Genomic DNA, 26,883 nt, shown 5'->3' on the forward strand with positions numbered 1-26,883 from the left:
AGTCCACTTTTGTATGTTTAGTTGATCCCTGGCTATTTTTTTTTCTTTTTTTAAGTTCCCTCTACCCACTTAAATACACCCAACAAAGGTATGAGAAACAGGACAGAAATAGGTTCCCCAAAACTTTTTGGAACTGTAGTTTTTTTTTTAAACTCAATTCTTATAGGTTCTTCCACAAATAAAAGATATACTAGGAAACTGAAAAGGTATTTCATTTTTAGAAAATGTTAAGAAGGAATGAACTTCTTAAAGGATATTAAGTCTAACATAATCATTTGAAACACTTAAATATGTTCTATGATAACAGACTCTTTGAATTCTGATAACTTTAGAAAGTAATGATAGTATTAAAATTACAGGAAATTCTTCTGAAGAAAGCTGTGCAGGTTTTTATTAAATTCCAAATAAGTATATATATTTAAGTGTCAGTATTATTTTTTGGCACTTCTTTTGGGGGAAAAAAAGAAATTCACCTTTACATGGAGCTTTTTTTTTTTTTTTTAAGTACTGAGACTTCTAATAAGTGCTACCATTGAAACATAATAATACTGGGTTCCCTTCCCTTTTACTTGTTATTAGTTAATTTTAATGAAATTGCTCTATCACATAACTTCAACTATGAGTGGCACATTTTTAATTGTCTTTTCTAAGGGTTATAAAAACAATGCACCTGGGAATATCGCATTCCATTCTCAGTGATTACAAAATAAGAAGACAGATCTTAGATTTCTTAAGGAAAACAGAGTATAAAAACAAAAACAAAGCAACAACCTAAAATTAAGAAGTATTTTAAATACAGGAGGCTCCCAGTACATTGTTGTTGCATTATTGAGTCAACCGTGAATTCTCTGACCTTTGTATCTTTGAACATTTCTTACATACAAATTCTTTAAAGGAATCTTTCTCGAATTATAGCAAAGGACCACTTGCATGGGAATTGCTGGAGTGTTTATTTAAAATGCTAATTCCTGGACTTCTCATCACAAGTCGTGAGTCAGTCTCTATGCATGTCCTGAGAATATGAATTTTAAATACCCGCCCCCCCGCACGCCCAAGAGATTTTTCAAGCACCTTTGAGTTTCAGAACCTCTGTTCCACTGCTCTGTGTAATGCAAAGAAGTTTCAAGCTGATTCCGGTTATTACTTCCATGCCTCTGAGCCAATATCGAGTTGATTCTTTTCCCATTCTGCCTCCAATAATAATCAGTTCGACCTCATGCAAAAGTCAGGACTCATTACTGGACTGATGAACTCTTAAAGGGAGAGGGTTGTTTCTAGGTAGGTGTAGAGAACACGGATAGCACACATAGGAGTCAAAGTGAGGGGGGAAATAAGTATAACAAAAGTAAGGTTAGGTTTCAAAACCATTTTTGAACTAATCTGGGATGAGTGCATTTGCAACGTAAGGAATAACTGCGTTAAAGACAGAACAGGATAACTTAATAGAGGTCTCCTATCTCGTTCTGTGATGGTGCTCCTGGGCTCCGGTGATGAATGTGTTCATCTGATGTGACTTGCTTTGGGTAAATAACCCAGTGCCCTATCAGCTCTGCAGCCTGCGGCCAGCAGCGCCTGTGTGTGCGCGCTAATGACGGTGGAGGGTGCGGGGGGGGGGGGGGGGGGGGGGCGTCGGGAGGGGCTGCCCAGCGCAGTCGCGCCCCTGGCACTTGCCGGGAGATTCTCAGCCCTTTCTCTGCAGCTGCCACTTGAAGACTCCACGCTTTTCCTCCGGAGGAAAAAGGAGCCATCTATCTAAATCAGCTGCACTCTCCACGTCCCTCCCCCACCCGATCCATTGTGTTGTGTGCGTTTAGCTCCGCTTCCTGCGTGAGACCCTAACCTCGTTTTAGCAGCAGGCGTTGCTGAGAATCTCGGAACCTCGAGTGGCAATGGAGCTGTACGGAAAGGTGAGCAGAAGGGAGTTCCTCTGCATGCTCGGCGCGAAATACCGCTCGGACGGACTTTGGGGTGTGTGTGTGCGTGCGTGTGAGTGTGTGTGCGCGCGCCCTGTCCATACAATTGTGCGAGCGAACCACTTTCTTTACGCGTGTGCTATTCATCACCTCTCTCCCCCCCACCCCGCGTTTGTTGAACGAGATTGTAAGCCCCCCTTGCCCACTCTGCCTATGGAAATATGTAAACTTTCCCGTTTCGGGATAAGGAGGTGCAGGGCGGAGAGTCCCAGAACGCAGCGCCGGGTTCGTTTGTATTAGCAACTGGCACAAGGCAGTGCGTTTCCTAAGCCGGAAAGCACAATCTAGCCACGGGAGGCTGTGAGCAGAAAAGAAAAATCCCCCGCTGAGACGAGCCGGAGTCCCTCTCTCCTGCCCCTCGCGAAGAAATGGGCTGGGAGGCTGCGAGCAGGAACCACCAGGAGCGGCTCCGAGCGAGGAGAAGGGAGGCTCCGCGGCCAAGTCGGACTGGAGGAGACTGTCTGTTTAAGAGCTTGCTTGCCGGGAGATGTAGTTCCGGGCTCGCTGGTCTGCGAGGTAAGCTGCGCGGGATGAGACTACAAGTCCCAGAAGCGCGCGGGGCGCCCGGCCAGTACGCGCGTGCGGCGCCAAGGAGGGGACAGCTCCGGTGCTGATGTTGGAGCCGGTTAGTGAACCCCGGGAGCGCAGAGTGTGGAGCGTGGAGCGCGCGGGGGGTGCGTGCCCGACCCAGCGCCCGGGACAGCGCTGTCTTCACCAGAGAGAAAGGACATTCTGAGAACAATGAGACACGAAGCTCCCATGCAGGTGGGTCTTCTATACAGAAAGTGTGGCCTCAGGAGGAATTGAGACTCAGGATGCTTTCTCCCTCGCTCCAAGCGCAAATCGTGCTCGACCTCAGGGACGGTCTGGGCTGGGTCCGGGGGACACTCCGGTTCTTCAGCGCTCCTCGGGGCCCCGATCGCGCTGTCTTGATGACGGGTGCGGTTAGTATTTATTATCTTCCCAGGCTCCACGAGGAAGGGTGTGAATGTCCGTCTGAAATGTAAACCCGAGCAAACAAAAGTCAGGGAAACATGCAGGCTCCTATTGCCATTGATCTTCCCCTCCAACCCGGCTGGCCTGGCTTGTGATCCCGGTGGGAGAGCAGCGACTTCAGGTTTGGGGTTGGGAGGTCTCCGTTGGAGTCGGGATAGAGCGAATTCCACTTGGTTAGGAGCGCGTTAAGAAAGGCTGAGACGATATTAGGGTCTCCCAAAAGTCCCTTTTCTTCAGTTAGGGTCCCAGTAGCATCAGAGGAGAATGGTAAACACATGCCAAAGGCACGGCAGCCTTTAATCTCGGTCCACAAAACTGGTTTACTCCTGGGTTCTGGAGAAACCAGCTCGGAGCTTTGCTGAGTGCTGTGCCCGTTTGTTGTACGTTGCAGTTCCCCCACCGAGTCACATTTTTAGGTTTGCTTGCTTCGACTTCCCTGGGAGGATGCTCCTGCCTAAGCATGTTGCTTTAAAGTAAAAATGAGTGGTGCTTTCTCCTTTGTACGTACAGCCAATTCATGCTATACATCAGCCTGTGTTCATTAACCTAGCAGAGTGATCCCGTTGCGTAATAGAGAGGCACTTTATGAATGGGGTTGAGAGGAGAATGGGACACACCATTTGGAACATGTTGTCGTCTCTCTTGAGAACCCACCTCTGCTGCCAAATCTAACAATATAAACATTTGCCTTTAATTCTTGCACAAACGTTTTCCAATGGTTTTCTTCACGAATCAAGGACTTTAAACATATGCTTTGATTTACTTTTCATTTATTTTATGGGTTATGTATATTAAAGATCTACAGATTTTTCTCATTTAACAGTCATGTTAAATGAGAAAAGTCTGTAGGATTTAATTGTTTGTTGAAGGATTATATAATGGAAGCCCTCAAACTACATTATGAGTTACTGAAAATTTGATTTGTTCCAGAAAACAGTGGCCCCATTGTGTATCTTATAATACCTCTGTTTGTGACTTAGCTTTTCATTATAGACCTGATGTGAAAAGAATCTGGACAGACAATAAAGGTACAGGCTGTTGTAATCAAGATATATTGGCTTGTGATAATTTTCCATTACTGAGGGGTACTGCCAGGAGCCAACTGGCTAAATTAATCATATTCGGTTATAAGTAAACATTGACAGTAGACTTTAAAAGTGGATTGTTAGTATTTAAAGTCAACCTCAAATGCACACTGAAGTCTATCAAAATAAATTACTAAAAAAAAAACTATGTTGCATCTGAATTTTTATTTTCTTAGAAGAGTTGCTTAGAATGTTCAAAAGGCCATTAAAATGTTATAGACTGTATGAAATTAATGCCTTAGGAAGAATTTTAAATTATTTCACATCAATCATATAGTAGACGCTATAATTCTATATTTTGATCAGAACTTCAATTAAGACTTATAAGAACAGGTAATAAAATTACTTTACTTGTGGATAAAGTTAGTTTTATATGGTATTTCATTCATTGGATTAGATTTTCGAAATTTAAAAATTAAATGTCCAAATTCTATAATGAGTTATATGTATATTTTAAGAAAACCAAGACTATTTTCTGAGGTATATTTAATTAAAACACGTTCACTGATTCCATTTAGCAAGTAAATTGTTGCTATGATGACTATCAGGTTTTCAAATATATATAATGATAGGAAGAACAATAACTATAAACATGCTTTCTATTTTCTTTAAGTGGCAAGTAGTGTCTAGGACCTGTTCAAGGTAGTTGTCTTTGATATATGCATATTTTCTGAAGAATAATTCTCTCTGAATTGAAGCAAAATGAGGGATAATAATCCCTCATTTTTTATAGTGACTATTAAAATAATACATAATAATAGTCTTTGATGTCTATATTTCCTTTGTGACTAAATAATCAGGAATAGCATTTGGTAAGTGTTCCAAATAATGGGTTAGAATTTTAATGCAGGAGATGGTCATTTTATGTTTTTTCATTCAGCGAGTCCATAAATCCTGATGACCAAATGAAATGGGAAATAGCAGTGTTCATGACTTGAGGGCAAAACTCTGATGAACAAATTGATTCATTTGATTCAAGAACCAGAATGAACACATTCCAGTTTATCTAGTGCTTTGTCTGTGCCAAGTACCATTCCTTGCATTCAGATTTCAGTGTTTGTGTGTGTGTGTGTGTGTGTGTGTGTGAGAGAGAGAGAGAGAGAGAAACATAAAACAGTCCCAGAGGTCACCATTACCCTAATTACAGGCAAGGTGCTAGAACTTATTAAAATTAAATAACTTCTCCAATATGACAGAATCCAAATCTGCCAGATTTCTGTCCAGAAAGTCCACGTTCTTCTATTTTTGGGTTCCCCAGGAAGACACACAGAGATGATGTAAAGAATGAGGGCACTAGTGATATAATTTGATTCATTTATTTGGTTCAGCAGGAAGAAAAATTGTCCTATTTATAAAATAAACTTGTCTAAAATAAACCAAATATTTGACAAGGGCCCGTGTTTTAAAAAATAGTTTGCTTTCTGTCTCCAGAATTTAAATCTCTTGTGGATTTATTTATTCTATTGCAGGACCAAAGTGAGATCCATTGTCTATCATTAAATGCTGGTCTTTAGTGTTGTTATTCACAAGATTTCTGGATCATGTGCAACCCTTTGAACATTTAGTGAATCAAAGAAAAACATTTCCTTAAAGCAGGAAGCAGAGTGCCCCCCCCAAAAAAAGAGTGTTTGGCTAAAAAGGAGGAGGATTAAAGAAAGACTATAGATGTATGTTGAAGATGAAGTTGAGGTAAAAACTATAATAGATATTAAATATAGCCATGCTTTATAAAACAAGACAGCTTACAAAGAATTAAAGTCTAAATATCACTGTTTCATTTGGGTATAGAAAGTACATGACATTCTTGCATTTCACTATTGTTGATTCCTGACCAAATGTAGCCTTGTGATGATCTCTTTATCTTTATAAGAAATGAAAATTTAGTCCTCACATCTTTACAGAAACAGAGAAAACTCCCTAGTTGACATTGGAGAAACAAGGGCTTCTTTCCAACTGTATTTGAACAAATTCTGGAAGTATCTATCTTTCTTTTGTAAAAGAAAGTAGAGGATAGAAAGGGGAATTACCTGTAGTATAAATAAAACTTCTATGACCTAAGAATCGTTTTCCATTTCCACTTTCTCAGTCTTAGAAGTTGCGGATTTATTACGTGGTATAACCACAGTTTTTCCCTGCCATTCTAAGCTTATACTGGAATTGAAAATTCCTTTCCTGACCTTCATATTCCAAGAAATAAATACATTTTTATGCTAAGGAATGGGTTTTCCTAGGACTATTGATACACAGAGGACATTCAACCTACGTATAAACACTTATGCCACCTCAAAAACGTTGTATAGGTAAAAGATTATCCAACTATTTTCTCCTTTATTTCATTCATTAATTAAGTTCAGAAAATTTAGAGGAACAATATTAGTTGACCTGTTCACCATGACCTGAGAAGATGAAATCTTTTATATTTACTTGGAATTATTATATAGATTTGTTTATTTACAGTTTTTGAGATATTTCTGTGTTGAAATGCACAAATCTTAAGTGAACAGTTTGATGATTTTTGATAAATTAATATCCTTGTAACACACACTCCTATAAAGATACAGAACATTTCCAACCAACCCTAAAAGTTCTTTCATTCATATTTTTAATACACTGAAATATTAAAGCCTTAACTTTTTTTTAACCATAAAGCAGTTTTATTTATTCTAGAACTTCATGTAGTTCTGTGAAACATACAATATGAACATAAAGTGGAACATACAGTATCTACTCTTGAGTCTGTCTTATTTTTGCTTAATGTGCATGGGATTAATCTATGTTGTCACATATATCAATAGTCATTCCATTATATTGGTGCATAGTATACTCTTGTATGAATCTACCATACTTTTAAAATCATTCTCCTGTTGGTGGATTTTAAGGTAATTTCCAGTTTGGGACTGTTATGGTTAAGGCTATAAACATTACCCTACTGGTCTTTTGTAATACTATGCTTTCATTTCCTCGGATAAATACCTAGAAGTAAAATTGCTGTGATAAAGGGTAAATATACATTTAACTCTTCCAAAAAGCCAAATCTTTAGCCAAAATGGTGGTACCATTTTACATTCTTATCAGCAACGTATGAGCATTCCAGTAACTTTACAATCCTCGACAACATATGGTGTCAGTTGTCTTTTTAATTTTGGCCATTTTAGTGAGTGTTTTGTGGCATGTCATTGTGATTTGAATTTGCATTTTCCTGATGACCAGTGATTTTGGCACATTTTCATCTGTTTATTGGTCATTTATATGTCTTCCTTTATTAAAGTTCTGTTTACCCATTTGTTATTTATGAAAGGTTGTTTTATTACTTACTTGTAGATCTTTATATAAATTTGAAATTCGTTCTTTGTCAGATATATATATATATATATTTAATTTAATATGTATATTTAAAAATATTTTATGTCTATCTGTAGCTTTAATACTCATACTCTTAATAGTCTTTTGATGATTATTTTTTTTCTCTTGATGAAATCTAAGTTATTCATTACAGGTGGGGTCTCTCTCTATATATGTGTATCTAGATTCTATACTTCTTTGGATGTGTTTGTCTTGATCATGTCCTAAGACCTTTCTACATTTACTTACTTCTGGTTGGTTTTTTTAGATTGCTCAAGAATTTCTACATAACAATAGTGTCATTTGCAATGAGTGTTGAATTTTGTCAAATATTTTTCCTGTATCTGTTGTGGTGATCACATGACGAGTCTCATGTATTTTGCTGGATTTATATTGATTGAGTTTTTAGTTAATTTGACATTCCTTAGATAAACCCCAACTATCTGTATTGTTTTCTCTATGTATTGCTGGATTTGGTTTGATTTTTTTTTTTTTTGAGGATTTTTGCATTTTAATTTGTGGTGGATAGTGGTGTGTGACTTTCTTGTAGTGCTTTTATGATGTTATAATATTGGAATTATGCAAGCCTTCTAAAACAAACTAAAAAGTGTTCTTTTCTGTTTTCTCAATGATTTTGGTATCTCAGATTGGTATATTTTGGTTCATAAAATATTTGATAGAGTTTATAAATGAAGCCATTGCATTTGAACCTGGAGTTTTCTTTGTGGAAAAAAAAATTAAACAACTTCAGTTATCAAAATATATACAAATATCTCTTTCATTCATCTATCTATTTATACATCCATTGATTAATAGATCAATCTGTCATCTATGATTTATCTCCCTTTAGTATACTGTGGTAGGCAGAATGGCCACCAAGGCTATCTATGCCCTAATCCCTGGAACATGTGAATAAATGATGTTACATAACAAAAGGGACTTTACACATGTAGTGAATGTTACACACTTTAGGGAAATTAATTTGGATCATCAGGTGGTGATCTGATGAGTTTGGATCATCAGGTGGTGATCTGATAATCACATGAGTTGTTAAGAGCAGAGAAGTTTCTCTGGCTGCAGTCAGAGAGATGTGGAAGGAGAGGAAGTCAGAGATTTGAAGCATGAAGCTTGTCGATTTGAAGATGAAGTCCATATGTCAAAAAAATAGAAATCTCAGGCTTACAAACCCAAGTAAGTAAGTTCTGCCAACAACTTGAATGACTTGGAAGTAGAATTTTGCTCAGAGCCTCATGGTAAGAACCGACACAGCTAACACATTGATTTTGGCTTTGTAAGGCCTGAGCAGAGTGAGCAGAGGACCCAGCAGAGTAACAGTGTGTCCAGACTTCTGACTCAAATAATAATTAGGTGTTGTTTTATTTTGTTTGTTTGTTTGTTTGTTTGTTTATTTATTTATTCATTTATTTATTTATTTATGAGAGACACAGAGAGAGGCAGAGGCACAGACAGAGGGAGAAACAGGCTGCATTCAGGGAGCCCCATTGGGGACTCGATCCTGAGACTCCAGGATCATGCCCTAAGCCGAAGGCAGAAGCTCAACTGCTGAGCCACCAGGCACCCCATCAGGTATTCTAACCATCCACTCTAGCAGTAGTAGAAGACTCATTATGCATGTATAAGTTTTCTTTTTTATCTTGGGTCAGTTTTGTTAAATTATATATATATATATATATATATATATATATATATATATATATATATATATTTTTTTTTTTTTTTTTTTTTTTTTTTTTTTAATTTATGATAGTCACAACACAGAGAGTGAGAGAGGCAGAGACACAGGCAGAGGGAGAAGCAGGCTCCATGCACCGGAAGCCCAACGTGGGATTCGATCCCTGGTCTCCAGGATCGGGCCCTGGGCCAAAGGCAGGCGCCAAACCGCTGCACCACCCAGGGATCCCTAAATTATATTTTTTATCTAATCTTTCATATTTACTGACAAAGTTATTAAAAATAATTTTATTATTTAATTTTTCTAAGATGTATAATAATATCTCCTCTTTCATTCCAGTTACTGAAAATTGGAGTTCTGTTTATCTCTCTCACCATCTTACTAGATGTTTATCAATACTATTAATATCTTCAAACAACCAACTTTTGCCTTTGTTAACTTTTATGTTGTTTATTTTGTATTTTATTGATTGGGGCTCTTTAAGAATAACTATGTTACTTATAGTTTAGTAGGACCTTTTCTTTATCAGTTTCCTTAGAGTAGATATTTAGATCACTGAGTTTAAATATTTTTTTTCTAATAAACTTAACCATTTAAAATAGTAAATCTCCCTCTAAGTACTACTTTAGCTGACACAAATTTGTGAGTATAGTATTTGCATTATGTATTTCAAACTCTTTGCTCCTTTCTTTGTGATGTTTTCCTTAATCCATGGGTTTAGAAATATGTTGTAATTTGCAAATATCTGCTTATTTTCCAGATATTTTATTGATATTCGCATCTTAGTAACTTCTTTAGCTACCAGAAAATATGTTAAGATTTCAATCTTTTGAAATTTCTTGGACTTGCTTTTATGCCAGCATGTGATCTAACTTTATGAACACTCTATGTACACTATGCGTATGGCATGCTGCAGCTGTGAAAAACAGTCATTGAGGAATGTCTATTAAGTCATGGTGTTGTATGGTGTTGTTAAGATCATACATATCCTTATTGATTTTTGGTCTGCTTACTCTATCAATTACTGAGAAAAAAATCTACAATTATGATTATTAATTTATTTCTCCTTGAATTCTTTCATTCATTTATTTCTCCTTTGAATTCTTTCATTATTTTTGCTTCATATCTTTTGAACTTCTCTTAATGAGAGACACACACATTTGTAATTGTATCTTCCAGAAATTTTTTCCTTTTTGTAATTGTGAAATGTTCCTTTAAATCTATGGTAATTGCTCCTTGTCTTAACCTGTATTTAATCTGATATCAATATAGATACTCTTGCTTTCTTAATAGTGTTCTATATGGAATGTATATACATATATATATAAAATATATATTCATACTTTCACTTTGAATTTCTATGTGTTTATTTATTTATTTATTTATTTATTTATTTATTTATTTAGTGTCTTTATATTTAAAGTGTGAATCTTGTGGTCAGAGTAGAGTCGGGCCTCACATTTTTAGCCAGTCTGGAAAATCTCTGCCTTTTAATTGAGTTTTTTGTCTGTTTACATATGCTACAGTTATTAATATGATTGGATTTAAAGCTACCTTTTTGCTATTTGGTTTTTTAAATTTATTCTATCTGAATTTTTGTTTCCCTGATTCTTCTTTTATGTCTTATTTTGCTTAATTATGTATTTTTAAGTATTTCATTTTATTTCCTCTGTTGGCTTTTTAACTATACATGTTTGCTTTTTTCTTTGGTGTTTATTCTCAGTATTATACATTATGTCTTCAACTTGTTATATATAGCTTATGTAATATTGTATTACTTCACAGAAGGTACATGTAACTTTTCAATAATATAATTTCATTTACCTCATCCTTTGTGAAATTGTTGTCATATTTATTACATCTGCCTTTGTTATAAGTGTTTAATACAGTTCTATAATTTTAGCTTTAAACGATAGTGTATTTTTTTAATTAAGAAAATAAAAGAAAAACATATGTATCAATTTTTATGTTTGCCCACCACCTATTTGCCTTTTCTGGTGCTCTTTCTGTATATTTGAGTTTCTGTCCAGTGCCATTTTCTTTCGGCTTGAACAACTTCATTTAGCCTTTCCAGTGGAACAGATCTGCTGGCAACAAATCCTCTCAGTTTTTTGTTTATCTGCTAATGTTCTTTATTTTGCCTACATTTCTAAATGACAGTTTTGCTGTATATAAAAGTTTTTGTTGATTTTTTTCTTTCAGCATGTTAGGTTTTATTATCTGTAGACCTCCATCATGTGAAGTCAGTTGTTCTTCATGTTATTGGACCCTTCTATGTTTTTTTGTCGTTTTTTTCTGTCTTCTATTCAATTTTGTATTTGAACAGTTTGACTATGATGTGCCTAGATGTAGATTTCTTTATATTTAGTCAGCTTAGGGGGTGAGTGAGGTTCTAACAGATGTAAGTTCATGTTTTTCACCAAATTTGAGAAATATTTACATATTATAACTTCAAATACCTTTTCTATCACATTATTGACTCCTTTTTTCATCTGAGCCTCCAATTATATCTATGTTAGACTTCAGATATTGTTTCAATAACAATAACAGTGAGGCTCTATGAATTTTTTTCTTTTAAATTGTACAGTGTCTGTTGATTTATCTTCAAGGTCACTGACTCTTTTGCCACCTGTGGGCATGTTAGGCCCACTCAGGTACTCTTCATTTCAGTTAATGTACTCTTCCTTTTAGGCTTAATACTGGCTTCTTTTACAATAGAAATATGTCAAGAAAAGATATATATAAGCTCTTGGGATGAGATCTTTGGGTATTGGAAGGTTTTAATAGTATTTACTTCTGGTATTGTGCAGAAACCAAGAAAACACTGTGAGTTTCTCATAGAAGCAGTGAGATAGAAATGTAAGTAATATTTGTGATTCAATTATTCCTTGTAGATTTCTGGGAAAATATTTATGTTTATATTTTTTATTCTTCATTGCATTTGTCATGGTACATTTTCTTTATGTTTTGAAAATAAAACTGTGGGCTTTATGACACTTTCAAAAATTTGAACAAAGTGTAAAATTGTAAAAATCATTTTAAGAATTTCTTTATTTTACCAAATAATATATTCCTTAACAGCTTCAACTCTGCAGAAGTAAAATGCCTTTTCAAGCACCAACATGTTTCAGATTGTTTTGAAGCATTGTATCAGTTTTATTGGGGTCATGAAATATTTTTCTACCCACTAAACGATGAAACCATAAGGGTGAATGTTCTAGGTCTTCAGTTGTTTGGAGAATGGTAAAAAGATCTGGTCAGGGTCTCCGGATATGCATTCCAGTAAGCTGATTGGATTGGATCCAGTATTAGGAATTATGATCCAACAAACTTAAAAGAGTCTTATTTTGTGCCTATTTGACTTCCTGACTGAGAAAAACCTGGCACCCTTATCACTTTGCTTCCACACTCTCAACTTTTTTTTTCTTCAAGATTTTATTTATTGATTCTTGAGAGACACAGAGAGAGGCAGAGACATAGGCAGAAGGAGAAGCAGGCTCACCATGAGGAGCCTGATGTGGGACTCGATCCCAGGACCCCGGATTACTACCTGAGCCAAAGGCAGACACGCAACCACTGAGCCACCCAGGTGCCCCTGCTCTCAGCTTTATATGGCCTGGGAACCTAAATCATAATATAACTTGAAGAGATGAGGCACTGAGGTTCTCATTGTTAGTCGGCCTGCTTTAGTTTAACCTTATAGCCCATCAAGGGTGCTATTTGTTAGTCTCCCAGTGGCTCAGATGCATGTCTGAGTCTCATCAACTAGAGAAACTTGCAAGCCACCATTGATAAATAATTTCTATTCAAATGGCCATAGCTTTAGGAACCTTATAGAGCATTGAGAAAGAATATATGTACCAATTAGCACAATATGACTCTCATGTGATACTCATCTATAGTGTTTGAAATAAAGGATGGGTTTTCTTTTGAGTGTTGTAATTTACTGAACACTTGTTTGAGTGGTAGGACTGGTGAAAAGGGACAACAGAAACATAGTGAACCTGCGGATGTGAAGACTCTTTTATAACTATATGGATGGGCTTGTTTTTTGTAGTAAAAAATAGCAATAGCTTTTGACTGAAAAGCCTCGATAATTATAACTAGCAAAGTGGCTCTATAAGTCACTTTAATTGGTGGACCTGCACAATATAGAAACATAAGTACCTAAACTAATAACCCACTAAGTTTCTCAAGAATGATTCAGATATTCCTTTTGTGTCATAAGCCCGTGGACAATGAGGTGTTTGCTCCTATACACGACCTACCTTGATGAATGGAATAAAGGAAGAGAAATGTCAGGATTTGGAAGAAATCTTTATAGCAAATCTCTGTAGGAGTTTTTCAAGGGCTTATGTCTTTAAAATTTTTTTAATATTTTTTCAGTGTTTAATATTTTAAACAAGTTTAATGTTTTAACATGTTTAAAAATGTGAAGATATATATATTAAAATTTATGCTTTTTTCCCCAGTGGGAATTTTTAGAGTATTTTACGGGATATTTTTAAAAGAGGCTTTTCATTATACCACAGAGTAATAGATATATCTATTATGTTTAATTTTTATTTTCTTCTTAGGAAGAGATACTCTTACAAGAGATACTCTTTATTTTGTGGTTTCACTGTGGACGCTGGCCTTCTGTAGCTGTCAGGTGCTTTCTTAGGGAGTGAAGGGAAGTAAAGTCCAATTGTGTGTTATTTTTAAAAATGACTGATGGAGAAAGTCAAGGCCAACTCCCACAGAGCTGAGCAGAATAGAGCCACATTTGCTCTGAGAACATGATTATTGCTTCTTTCGATGCCATGCCTCTTCATATTCTGACGGAGACGTCATACTGAATAATATTACTGGCCCTTAGAGATTCTGGCTCTTACCATGGCTAAGATAATTAACACATTTTTCAGAAATCAGCTTATCTAAGCAGGCTGGGCATTCTAGAGTCTAGATACTTCTTTGCAGAGTCAACATTATGGTGATGAGATCTGTTGTCACTGTTGGCAGAGGTGGTGTCTAGTGAAGACAGCAACTGGTAGAGTGCTAGGATCCCATTTTCCACACCCTGGGGGATCTCAGCCTAAATGTTTGATTACTCAGTATCCTCTTACATATATCCTTGATACCCTGACAATGTACACCTGCCCTGGCTTCTGTGTGGACTATTGCTAATACAGTGAATTCTAAACCTGACTGGTCAAAAGAATCTCATAGGATGCTTAAAAATTATAGACGCCTGAGCCCATATTGGATATTTTAATTCTGCAGAATTCAGATACAGTCCCCCAATTATGGGTATCTCCAATCTAGCGTATCCTATGAGAATTTTGTTTTGTATTCCTGAATAAAAGTGTATCCAACTAGAGAGAGCAGATATTTGAGGTCACCATGTCTGCTATATCTTGCTACCAAGAGATGAGAAAGCTTATGTATATTTTATCCATGTCTATGAGAAAAGTTTTGTTTTTTTTTATGAGAAAAGTTTTAAATGATTCTTTATCTTTTGTTGCTAAGAGAGAGTCCCTTTCATTTTTATAATTTGACAAATTGACATCTGCATATAACAAGTATAGATGTCAAAAATACTTGATGATTTTAAAATATTTTAAACTGAGTTTTGTTTTAAAAGAGTCATATATGAGGAATATGCTTTCTCTTTCTTGGCAATGTGGGGTCAGAGAGGGATATGTGGCTTGGATTTTCAGCCATTTGTCCTGTTTGCATGCCCTAGTCAAGATGACCAAACATCTCAGCTTTCTGGTTTTAGCACTGAAAGTCCCGCAGTGTTTCATGAAACCCCTCAGTCTCAGGAAAACCAGGAGAGTTGGTCACTCTAGTCATATCCCATAATCAAGACACCTGGCATTTCCAATCCCAAGGCCATTTCAGGTTCTACAGGTTAAGAGTTCTCGTGCAGACCTAGGATTCCCTTTTCTCCAGTCATTCACTTCCAAATCCCAAACTTTTGTTGTTCTTTCTTTACTACTTCTCTTTTTCTATATAGAATTTTACTTTAGTGAAAACTCTTTGCCATTTTTTTAGAAAAAGGATGGGGATAACCAGATTGTATGCATGATACTATTTATATATGTTTATATATTTCTATACATACATATGAAAGTCTCTCAATGAGTTCTTACCTTGGAATAATGATATTGTGGACTTTTAAAAATCTATTATTGAAATGTAATTTACATATAACATTGTATAAGTTCAAGGTATTTAACATGTTGATTTTATACATTTAAATATTGTAGTGTGGGGATCCCTGGGTGGCGCAGTGGTTTGGTGCCTGCCTTTGGCCCAGGGCGCGATCCTGGAGACCCGGGATCGAATCCCACGTCGGGCTCTCAGTGCATTGAGCCTGCTTCTCCCTCTGCCTATGTCTCTGCCTCTCTCTCTCTGTGACTATCATAAATAAATAAAATTAAAAAAAAAAATAAATATTGTAGTGTGATTACCACTGTGGAGTTAGCTAACACTTCTATCAGGTCCTAAAGTTGTCATTTCTTGTATGTGTTGGTAAAAATTGAGATCTAGTTTCTTGGCAACCTTGAAGTATATTATACAGTATTGGTGTTTATACTGATATGGTGGACTTTGATGATTTACCAAATTTAGTATCAGAAATCAGATTGAACTTCCCCTAAAGCCAACGCTAAGGCCACATAAGAAGGGTTTCCCCACAATTCCTTTGCATTCCTGGAACTTCTTTTCTCACGCTTTTCTTACCATATATCACTCAAATTCTTCCCCCATATTAGTCAGACTTGAAACTCAGCTCTGCGCCAGTTTCTACAAAAGTCCATTCACACCCAAGAGTCTCATGAGTTTAGTAGCTCTCTAGAAGTTACTGGGTGGCCACAATGTCACAGGATATGTTGTATCACAGGGCATATGGCCATTGGCCACATTCCTTTCCCCACAGCCTCTCCAGACCACTGAACATTTCTTTCTGCACACAGGTGCAGCTTCTATCCTGAGGGTATTTTGATGAGGGCTCTTTGTTCCGTGTCATAATATTTTAATTGAAAGAGTAAGGTGTTTATCTCAGTAATTATGAAACTCTACAGAGTGGAAATATTGGGCATGAAACTCCTTGCCCTCTAAAGTTAGGAAATGAGAAGAAACATATTCTATAAAATTGACCATTTCCATTTTCAGAGAGTAGCATCAATGTTAGTTGGAGAAGAAAGTGAATGGCTTTAATCAAGGATCTAACACATGCCAACAATTTTACTTTGATGATCTTACTACAATTCCTATTTTATAGGTGAGGAAATTACAGCTTAGCAAAGTTAAAAAAAAATAACAAAAATATCAAAACCCCTGACCAAGTTTACACAAGTAGCAGACCTGAGATTCCTTCTCAGGCAGCCTGACCATAGGGTATATGCTCTTTACATAATTCACATATTCACATCACACCAAGAATATAGGATTTTCTTTCTCACAGATGTATCTGCATGCATCTAATTTCAGAACTGCTAGAAAAGAAGTAGAATCTTGTTTTCCTACCTTTTTTCATGCTGTGATTTATAAAGCACAGATTGCTAGTAGCTAGGTTACTCATCGGCATTGCAGGACTGCACTAATGACCGTCTTGTCTTTAGCATTCATGAGGATGTGCAGGTGATGCTGGGACCAAAGCTCTGCTTCATTGCAGCTCTCAGGATTACATCTAGAGAGCTCTCCCAGCCATGTGGTTCTCTTCCCAGAAAACCTTGTTTCCACTCTTTTCTCTGTGGCCTGGGTACCCTCTTTACTGTGCTGCTGCACAGCCCCCATACAGGCACTCTCTCCCTCTGGAAACTCTGAATTCCAGTGTGGGCTGGAGAACAGTGGTCTTTGGTCCTAGTAGGAATAATTTTTACATAGTTTGATAGACTTCATTTTTCTATTTACATCTAGATTTCCAAGAAAATTCAAAAACCATTATAATGAATTTTAAAATATCAAGTTTAGATCATGCCTTTCTTCAGCAAAGGAATATATTTTTTTTTTCTAGAAGCAAAGAGAAGTAGCCTTACCTCATCCAATATTCTTCTGTGGTTGAACTTTGAGGCTTCTTAGTTTGAAGAGAAGCGTGAACTAGGTGAACTCATATATCTATAACTCATGAAGAATGCAATGGGTCCAGATAACGAGGGCTCAGTATACAGGTTGAGAGAAATCAAGATAGCCTATTGAAAAACAAGGACACTTTTACCTAAATTTCCTCTCAAATACCTTTGCCTTCATTTCTTCTTTAAAAAGGGAATAATGACTTCTGGTTTCCTCTCCAGTGCATTAGGAGCTTAGAAGTTGTCACTCCCATCCTCACATAAGAAAAAGAAACCAAACTAAATGAAAATTATCAACTCTTAGATTCATCAGATAATTGAAGTCACAGAGAAAAATGCTTCCCCTTAGATGGGAGAGATAGCTAACTTGATAAAGAAAATCCCAAGTTCCTGGAACAGAATTTCTGGGGAACTTCCATTGGAGCCAGTACTGGGGTAGGAAAACCTAAATTGTAATTGATGAGTTGCTGGTGACTCAAGGTGGACAAGTCTAAGCAATAAAAGCTCCAAGAGGTGTGGTTTGAGGGGAGGGCACACTTATATAAATTTTACCTTCAGGACACCAGTCAAGTTTTCAGAGAGAAGGTTGGAGAAAATCCCTTCATGCTTATGGCAGGTGGAGGGCAAAGGAGCCCTTTTTAAATACACCCAGAGCATACTGTTTCTCTAACATGGGGGTACCCATAGATAGTGATATCCTGGCACAGTGACAGGTTTAGATGTGATGATGTATGAAAAGCACACAGTACAGTGCCCATTGCAGCAATTATGCTGTCTTTCGGTACATAAGCTGTAAGTTCTACTCATCTATGAGGGAAGCTATGGAGGAGATGGGGATGCAGAGATGGGCTAAAAGGAGAATTGTAAAATGTAGCCTAAGCAGTGCCTTTGAAATACACAGTGATTTGCACCTCGGAAGCATTGTTATCATTTGGCATACCGTCATATACATTCTCCCATGAGCCTCATGAAAGAGTAATTCATTCCCTGCTGACACAAAGAAAAGAGACAAGGGCAATTTCTGAATGCTGCCCTACTTTTCCAGGCCCTTCACTTCAGAGATGGGGTTAGAGTTAGAATTATCTAGTGCCTTGGCTGCTTCCAATTTCCTGGACAGCATTTTCTCAGCTCAGTGGTAATGTGTCCACAGTGGCATGAGCAGTGTTTTATTGCTTCACCACTGGCTCATTCCAGAGCGAAGAGCAGCAGACGCACACATGGAGAAATTGCTGGCCAGAGACTGCAAAGAACATCACAATTCCGATCCATTCAGAGAGACAAACCAAGGAGGCAACAAACTGTACAGAACAGGACCTTCCCCAGGAGAAACCACCTGGGGGCCAGATGACAGACATTCGGGAATCCTAACTTTTCATAGTTTCCTTGTTGGTTTAAAATTTTTAGTTTGGACTTCAGAACTGTCAGGAATAAGTCTTTTTTATTATTTAGATTTTTCTTTTTTTCCCAGGCAACCATGATTGAGATTTGAAACTACTTGATGTATTTCTGCATTTCCAATACATATGCCACATCCTCACATTCATCATTCCAGTTTCAAAGAACTACATGTCCTTTTCTGGATAATTTACCCTCCTTCATCCTCCCACTCACCCTCAGGCGGTTATCAGTAGTAGTAGTGGGAATGTAGTATGTTTAAAAAGACTTCTTTTTGTTTTTCTCATGAGATCCACAAAATGGCTTAGTGTACTTCAGATTCTTATGTGCCCAGGGGAATCCCTGAAAATAATTTGCTTTTTCCATTTATTTTGAAAAACAAATGTCAGAAGTTCTGAAGTAGTCTGTAATTGCATGTGTTAGTCAGAGGTAATCTGTTTGGTCCCTAGTGAGTGGAACTTCTGAGGAAACTAGAATTGAAATTAAAGCTGGCACATCAATTAAATCCATAATCTGTTCACCTGCTGTTGAAACAAGTCACACCTAGTGGGACAGCACAATGGTTTCCCAATCCATCAACTCCCAGAGTTTAAGGATTTGCTTTAAATTTGTCAAATTCAGGCAGCTTGGGTGGCTCAGTGGTTTAGTGCCACCTTCGGCCCAGGGTGTGATCCTGGAGACCTGGGATCGAGTCCCAAGTCGGGCTCCCTGCATGGAGCCTGCTTCTCCCTCTGCCTGTGTCTCTGCCTCTCTTTCTCTCTGTGTCTCTCATAAATAAATAAATAAATAAATAAATAAATAAATAAATAAAATCTTTAAAAAATAAATAAATTTGTCAAATTCCTTAGTGACGTATTATAGAGGTCTCATCTATACAATTATATATATTCAATAGGGTAGAAGTCTTATTGTTGTTTGTCTTACAAGCTGATTAGTATTTTGATCAGAGCCCTGAATGAATCTATAAAATGCATACTGATCAAACTTAGGAATGGCATAGATCTGGAAGGGATAACCAATGTTTTTGATGAAAGGACATATAATTATTAGATCAGAATTGAATTATAAATCAAAACAAACAAAATATAGTTAGAGTACATATAAAGATTGGCATTTCCATAAAAAAAATCAATTTCCCAAGTATAGGATGGGCATAAGGGAGACCTATGTTTATTACAGTTAACATGAAAAGAAGTCCTGAGCATTTGAGGAGACCTCATTAAGTGAGCTATGATAAAATATAATAGTCTCATTTTACCCTGCACTACTGTATCTGGAGTATTGTGACCAATTTTGGGAGCCACACAGGGGAACTTGACATCTGGAGAGATATCAGCTTAACCTAGCAGGATGTGTGGGATTTTTTTGGACCTGACTTGTGTGGGGAAAGGCTTCTGGCAGCTGGGATCATCCAGCAAGGGAAAGCTTATGGGGCTGTGATAGGTTCCTTTAGTCACCTGAAATTCTCTGTTGGAAAAGGAATGAGCTCTCCTGATTTACAAGGGAAAATCTAGAACACATGGGCAGAAGCTCTAGGGAAGTAGGTTTTTAACCTAAATCTGAGAAAGAAATGTATAACAATTGGAGTTGTTCAGCAACTTTATAAACTCATAAACTTTTTGTCACTCTGTGTGAAGGGCCCAACTAGATAGACTCCTAGCCTGAGATGCTGAGATGCCTGCAGAAGGGACTCTTGGCCCACATAGAAAGTTGGACTACCTTGAAGATTTTTTCCAACTCTGATTTTTTTAATTAATTCAAGATGAATACAATTTAAAGAGTTGTCTTTTTTTCAAGAGTTATCTTTTATATATCTTTTATGAAATCTGATTTACTTTCTGGGAGGTTATTTCATTTGTACTCATGTTTTCAAATTTCAGCGATATTTTTCCATGAAAACTATGAAAATGTTCACATTACTTAGTATTTAGAAGTGTCAGTAAATTGACATAGTGACAGCAAGTGTCTTTCACATTCATATGCTGTCAAACTGCTTCATTTCTGTTCAGTAAGATTAGGGAAGTTTCTCAATCCTCTGGGCCAAGATTTATATCATTATTCTGCAGCTTAATGAAAGACCTGTACATTCCAAAGCACTTTTTTTTTTTTTTTGGCTCTCTGTGAATCTTACTGAGTATATAAATCACGAAATAGTAAAAAAAAAAAAAAAAGTATCTCCGAGAATAGCATGTTAAGAAATTCTTCTAATTAGTCCTATAGAAGCTCTGGATACACCTCTTTACCAGTGTAGTCCTCCTTCAGCCTAGACACCTTGTGCGCTCCCACCACCTTCTTTGCTGCTGACACCATAAAATGTATCAGCCCCTGGAATTGAACATCTTCAATATCTCATGCCAGAGAAAGCCCCAACATAGGTTTCTCCATCTAAATCTCTATAATTATACTCAAAAAGTCTATATATTGATGCTGTTGATACTGCTGCAGGTTTTGGAATCCACTCTTGGAATACGACTTGAGATTGATAGCAGCTATCTGTCACATTTTCTTCTGAGGCATCCTAGAGATCCACAGGAGTCAGTTGGATACCATCTTGTAGTGATAGGGTGCAATATATGGTAGGCTATCAGGCTGAGTATGGGGAGCTCTAGAAAAGTTGCAGTGTCTGTTTTCTGAATGTGGCTTTGCTGAACATTCTTAACCCAGAACCTAGCATCTGGGCTGGTTCATATAAAAGATCTTCTTAACAAAGGCCATTTGCAGGCCTGGCTGAACTCAGCAGTTCCATGAGGAAGGGTGGGTAGTATCAATTGGTGAAAGGGCTATGTCTGCAGGAATGGGGGTGCCACACAAAACAATGTCCTGACTTTCTGGGGCTTCAGAAGTCGTCAGAGCAAGACACCATTGTTCAGACTTATAGTCCATATTTATAGTCTTGTTTTTGTCCTTGGCTGGCTGCTTGTGTTGGGGAAGGTTTACTTTAGTATGTAGATACCTGGGCTGATACACCTTATGGTGTATCTCCCCCTAAAATACATGAATAAAATCCTTAAGAAGCAATGCAGCATCAGCTTTGGGGACATTAAGATGATCATAAAAATGTGGGGTGCCTGAGTGGCTCAGTCAGTAGTGTCTGCCTTCTGCTCAGGTCATGATCCCAGGGTCGTGGGATCAAGGGAGCATTGGGTTCTCTGTTTGGTGAGGAGCCGGCTTCTCCCTCTCCCTCTGCTTCCCACTCTGTCTGCTTGTGCTCCCTCCCCTCCCCCCTCTGTCTGAGAGATTTTTTAAAAATCTTTTAAAATAAAAGATATTCATCAAAAAAGTAAGAAAATATCAGCATCTATCTAAAGCATTTATAATTACTTATAAAGATCGTTCTCTGTGCTATGCTAGGTGCTTCACATATCTGTTTTATAGATATATCATCTATTCTTTCATAAGAGTTCCAAGTTAGATAATATTTTTTTTCCATTTCATGTAAGAGGAAAATCTGAAGCACACCATTTTAAAATAATAAACCAACCCAAAGTCACACAGCCAGGAAGTGGTAGTGCCATGGTTTGAACCCAGCTAGGATTCTTCACTGATACATTTCATAATGAATATTATGAAATTATGCCTTGTCTTTTAGAGCACATGTGCCTATTTCCTTATTCATCATTGAGAGATAAGGTAGAGGTTAAGAACATGAGCTCTGTCACAACATTACCTGATTTGAATTCTGTCTTTTACTACTCATCACCTGTGTGAATTTGAGCATATTAGTTAATAATTCTGGGCCTCAATTTTCTCATTTTTGTATGAACCTGCTTCACTGGGTTGTTGTTAGAGTTGAGTAAGTTTCTCACACATAAATACCTGCCATCGTCAGTTTTAATTTGAAAGGGATTGCCATTTATTTTGGCATGTTGGTTTAATGTGATGTTAATAGATGAACTGGATACACACTTTGGGTGCACTTTCCTAGGAAATAAGAGAGACTCTAATATTTAGATAATTCAGTAAGAAACACTCTACTGCCTAGCCACTTTGGTGTGTCCATCACTGGGATTATAAAGTTTCAGAGCCCACATGCTCTAGCCAGTTCCTCATATCTTGCTTTTCATGTAACCCTTATAGATGTCTCCTTTGGTGTCTTTGATTGGTTCTGAATGCTGAGCAGTGACAAACACCAACACAGCTGGAAAGAGCTGTAAGATTTGCTGTTCTGTCTTCCAGCAGGGAATTATTGCCATGGATACCATCATCAGAGGAAAACTGGGGAGGATTCTCAACTGGTCTCCTGAGTGGTCTGACATCTGTTTCTGGCAGGGCCAATAATGAGTGTGCTGCTAGCTTCATATCAAATGGAAGACTGATCCACATGTCTCGCATTCTCTCTCTCTTTTAACCACAGATGGCCTCTTCCCAAGATGCCAGGTATGGCCAGAAAGACTCCTCTGATCAGAACTTTGACTACATGTTCAAACTGCTCATCATTGGCAATAGCAGTGTGGGGAAAACATCTTTCCTGTTCCGCTATGCGGATGACTCTTTTACATCTGCATTCGTCAGCACAGTTGGGATCGATTTCAAAGTAAAAACTGTATTCAAAAATGAAAAGAGAATCAAGCTTCAGATTTGGGTAAGTGACTTTGAAATGACAATGTACTTCAGTCTAGGGCATTGAACATAAATGTATGTAAGGGAAATGCTTTCTGCCTTGTTCTGTCCCCATGGGGTCCACAGGCTCCATTTCCAGGTTTTTTGGCGTAGAAAATTCTGTTTCAAAGACAGTAGAGTGATGTCTCTTTAAGGTATGGAGACATAATTATGCCTTGTTGTCAAGTCATACTTCCTAGAGTCTTCAGAAGAAAGAAAATCCAAATATGTGTTGTGTTGGTGGTAGGAGGAACTCTGGGAGAAGCCAGATGCTTTTATCATCTGTATGACCTTGAACAATCTGTGCAACCCTCAATGCCACTTTAGTAATCTACAAAATAGGCAAAATGAATCTAGCCTTTTAGGTTATAGGAAGAGTCCTGTCCAGGGCATTATAAAGAAGAAGGTAAATTACCATATATTGGGAAAACTTAGGTTTGGTCTCTATAAAAAGCCCCAGATAAAACTTGGAACATGGTCTATTTATACTCCACAGACTTTGTTTTCTCAGTTCTATGAGTTATGTTTAAGCACACAAACAAAACAAAACAAATGAAATAAAATATTTAGACAAGGTTTTCGTCTATGCAGAAGGTTTCTCAATAAGTTTTGAGACCATTTGTTTAACTTTCTGCCTCTTCCCACTGCTGCAGAAGATCAAAATTTCTTTAAGTTAAAGAATTAGGGAGATAATTAGGAGAACAGTAAGTGAGAAACAGAAGAAAAATATGTGTGGGTTAACAGGTTCAAGGTAATGGAAGAATGAGGTAAAAATTAGTCATACCAAGAGAGAATTATGTAGTAAACCCTTTTTGTTTATCGTGTAATATATGGGCAGAATGGTGTGGAACATTTCCACAGTAAGTTTTGGCCCCTTCTTCCTGTCCATTTGTGCCTCTGCCACTCAAATTGACTTGAGCTATAAACTCGCATTTCCTCCCAACAGGTGTTTTCTGTCTTCTTCTGAGACATTTCTGGTATCTACTACCGTTTTGTGCCCCCTCCCCGCCCCGGGTTGATCTGTAGGACTGGTGATAAATCTCCTTCCTCAAATATAGAGAGTTGAAAGAAAGATAAATCCCAGAGTGCAGCACCTCACTTTAAAAAAAAAAAAATAACACTTCATTTAAATATCTGTATAAACTAAGTGGTCTTTAAGTATCTTAAAGCTCTTAGGAGTAAATTTGAAGACATAGGTATGGATGCAGACAGATACACTTTTAGGCAGCTTACAATATAGACTCTTATTATTTTACTTATTTTAACTCTGGAGTCTTCCAAGTCTAATTAGAACTGGTGTGAGAGCTTGGAAAAGTAGTCCCAGGCCCCTTCACTACTCTTCCAGGCCCCAAAGCCATTGAGACTCCCTCTTTAGAACTTAAACACACAGTTCTGTCTATGGAGACAGAAAGAGCTGTGTTCATTGCTTTACTTTTTCTTTTTTTTTAAGACTTTATTTATTTATTGAGACAGAGAGAGAGGGAGAGAGAGGCAGAGATACAGGCAGAGGGAGAAGCAGGCACCACATGCAGAGAACCTGATGCGAGACTCGATCCAGGGTCTCCAGGATCACGCCCTGGGCTGCAGGCGTTGGTAAACCGTTGGGCCAACGGGGCTGCCTTGTTCATTGCTTTACATTTGGTTCCTGGTTCATTCTCTTCCTTTTGAGCTTTAGGCAACCCACTGTCATATCAAGATAACTTTCATATTCAGGCTTATAAAAGACCCCTTAACTCTGAGGAGCTTTGGTAAATTGAAAATAAAATTAATTTTGTAACCGCACATCTCTCATTTCTCTGACCATGTTTTTTTTTCTGTTGTTTGTTTTTTTCTGCTACTGAAAGAACAGTCATTGCTTTGGTTGACAGCTCCTAGTTTCTCTTCATTGCTTTATACATTATAGATGCTTAAAGATGGTTGTTGTTATCGTTTAGGGGAAATCCTGGTGTGGTATATTAAATCAATCTAGATATCTCTAGCAATTTCTCAATCTAGGCTTTTTTTTTTTTTTTTCATTTATTTATGATAGTCACACACACAGAGAGAGAGAGAGAGAGGGGCAGAGACATAGGCAGAGGGAGAAGCAGGCTCCATGCACCGGGAGCCTGACGTGGGATTCGATCCCGGGTCTCCAGGATCGCGCCCTGGGCCAAAGGCAGGCGCTAAACCGCTGCGCCACCCAGGGATCCCTCAATCTAGGCTTTTGATGGAAATGTAGAAGCACATATTATCTGTTCTTAATGTAAAACAGATATATTTCAAATAATATAAATAATTTTTTGAGAATTATAAAGTATTTAATATTTACAAAAATATTTTCTTCAAAACACTTAGCACTACTACCAGACCAGACCAGATTCATTGATGTTTCGTGGGGGGTTGAAAATGAAGTTACTTTTGTGTGGGTCTTACTCTTGGATGAAAGTTCATCTGCTTTGAGCCACTTTAAGCCTAACTCAGATCTTTGAGCTGCCTCTACTCTCATACCTCCTCATGCCATTGTTTTTTTTTTTTTTAAACAAAAGAAGCCCTGGCATCTAACTCTATTTAAAATTGTCTTTAATCGGGATCCCTGGGTGGCGCAGCGGTTTAGCGCCTGCCTTTGGCCCAGGGCGCGATCCTGGGGACCCGGGATCGAATCCCACGTCGGGCTCCCGGTGCATGGAGCCTGCTTCTCCCTCTGCCTGTGTCTCTGCCTCTCTCTCTCTCTCTGTGTGACTATCATAAATAAATAAAAAAATTTAAAAAAATTGTCTTTAATCACCATAATCCACCCTTCTTCCAAACTCCAAATTCCTTCAACTCTCTTCAGAGTTTGGTTCAGCCTAAGACTTCATTCAAGGGCTTCCATTCTCCCGTTCCATGGATACCTACATGCCTTCAGGTGTCAGCCAATCAGGAATCTTTCATGTTGCCCTCTCCTTAGTCACAACAGTAGTTTGATGGCCACCATTATCTTTGCAATTAAAGCAGTCTCATCCCTTCCTCTTGCCAGTTATCAGGAACTCTTAATGCACCTATGATTCTAGGGGTGTGAAATTAGGTTTTATGTTACCCAACTGGTTATATACCAACTGGTCTACTAGACTGTGAAACATTCAAAAGAAGTACTATAAAAAGATTTTGTGTTCAGGATGCCTGGGTGGCTCAGTAGTTGAGCGTCTGCCTTTGGCTCAGGGCTGGATCCCGGGGACCTGGGATCAAGTCCCATGTTGGGCTCCCTGTGAGGAGCCTGCTTCTCTCTCTGCTTATGTCTCTGCTTCTGTCTCTCTCTCTGTGTGTCTCTCATGAATAAATAAATAAAACCTTAAAAAAGAAAAAAGATTTTGTGTTCATTGAACTTACAGGATAGTTGGAAAAAGAAATTAATATTCATGGAGTAATTATATACTTAAGCAAATACCAGCTCTATAAGTATTATATATAACTAGTGTTTCTTGAACATCTACCATATGCCAGGCATTATCTTTGCTTTACCTCTAATTCCCACAACAACCCAACTTTGCATTTATTATTATTATTCTTATTTTAGTTGAGAAATCTGAGGGTGGGACAAGTTTAGCCCAAGGTCATGCATGATGAGAAACTAATTCCAGGATGGATCTATCAGATTCTAATGCTTGGGCTTATTCCCCTTTATTAAGCTGCCATAATTAAGAAGCCTTCCTGAATAGGTGGTGTTTTGGTGAAGATAGCAATCTTAAATGATGTATTCTGGGATGTAGAGGAAAATTTTGAAAAAC

The 26,883-nt window shown here is 37.6% G+C and overlaps 1 protein-coding gene across 2 annotated transcripts in view; it reads left to right on the forward strand.

Annotated features, from left to right (window-relative positions):
* Positions 1-1,648: 1,648 nt before the first annotated feature.
* Positions 1,649-26,883, forward strand: part of RAB3C (RAB3C, member RAS oncogene family) — a 272,146-nt gene continuing 246,911 nt past the window's right edge. Inside the window, exons 1-2 of one of the 2 annotated variants that reach the window (XM_072826518.1) lie at positions 1,649-1,907; positions 22,896-23,123. In XM_072826518.1, the coding sequence (XP_072682619.1) occupies positions 1,890-1,907; positions 22,896-23,123 (246 nt within the window). In that variant the 5' untranslated portion in view covers positions 1,649-1,889. Of the gene's footprint in view, positions 1,908-2,513; positions 2,739-22,895; positions 23,124-26,883 lie in introns of those variants that run through there. The other variant, XM_072826517.1, reaches the window with a different exon arrangement.

The sequence above is a fragment of the Canis lupus genome, chromosome 5 (genome assembly GCF_048164855.1).
Source record: "Canis lupus baileyi chromosome 5, mCanLup2.hap1, whole genome shotgun sequence".
NCBI classification, from domain to species: domain Eukaryota; kingdom Metazoa; phylum Chordata; class Mammalia; order Carnivora; family Canidae; genus Canis; species Canis lupus.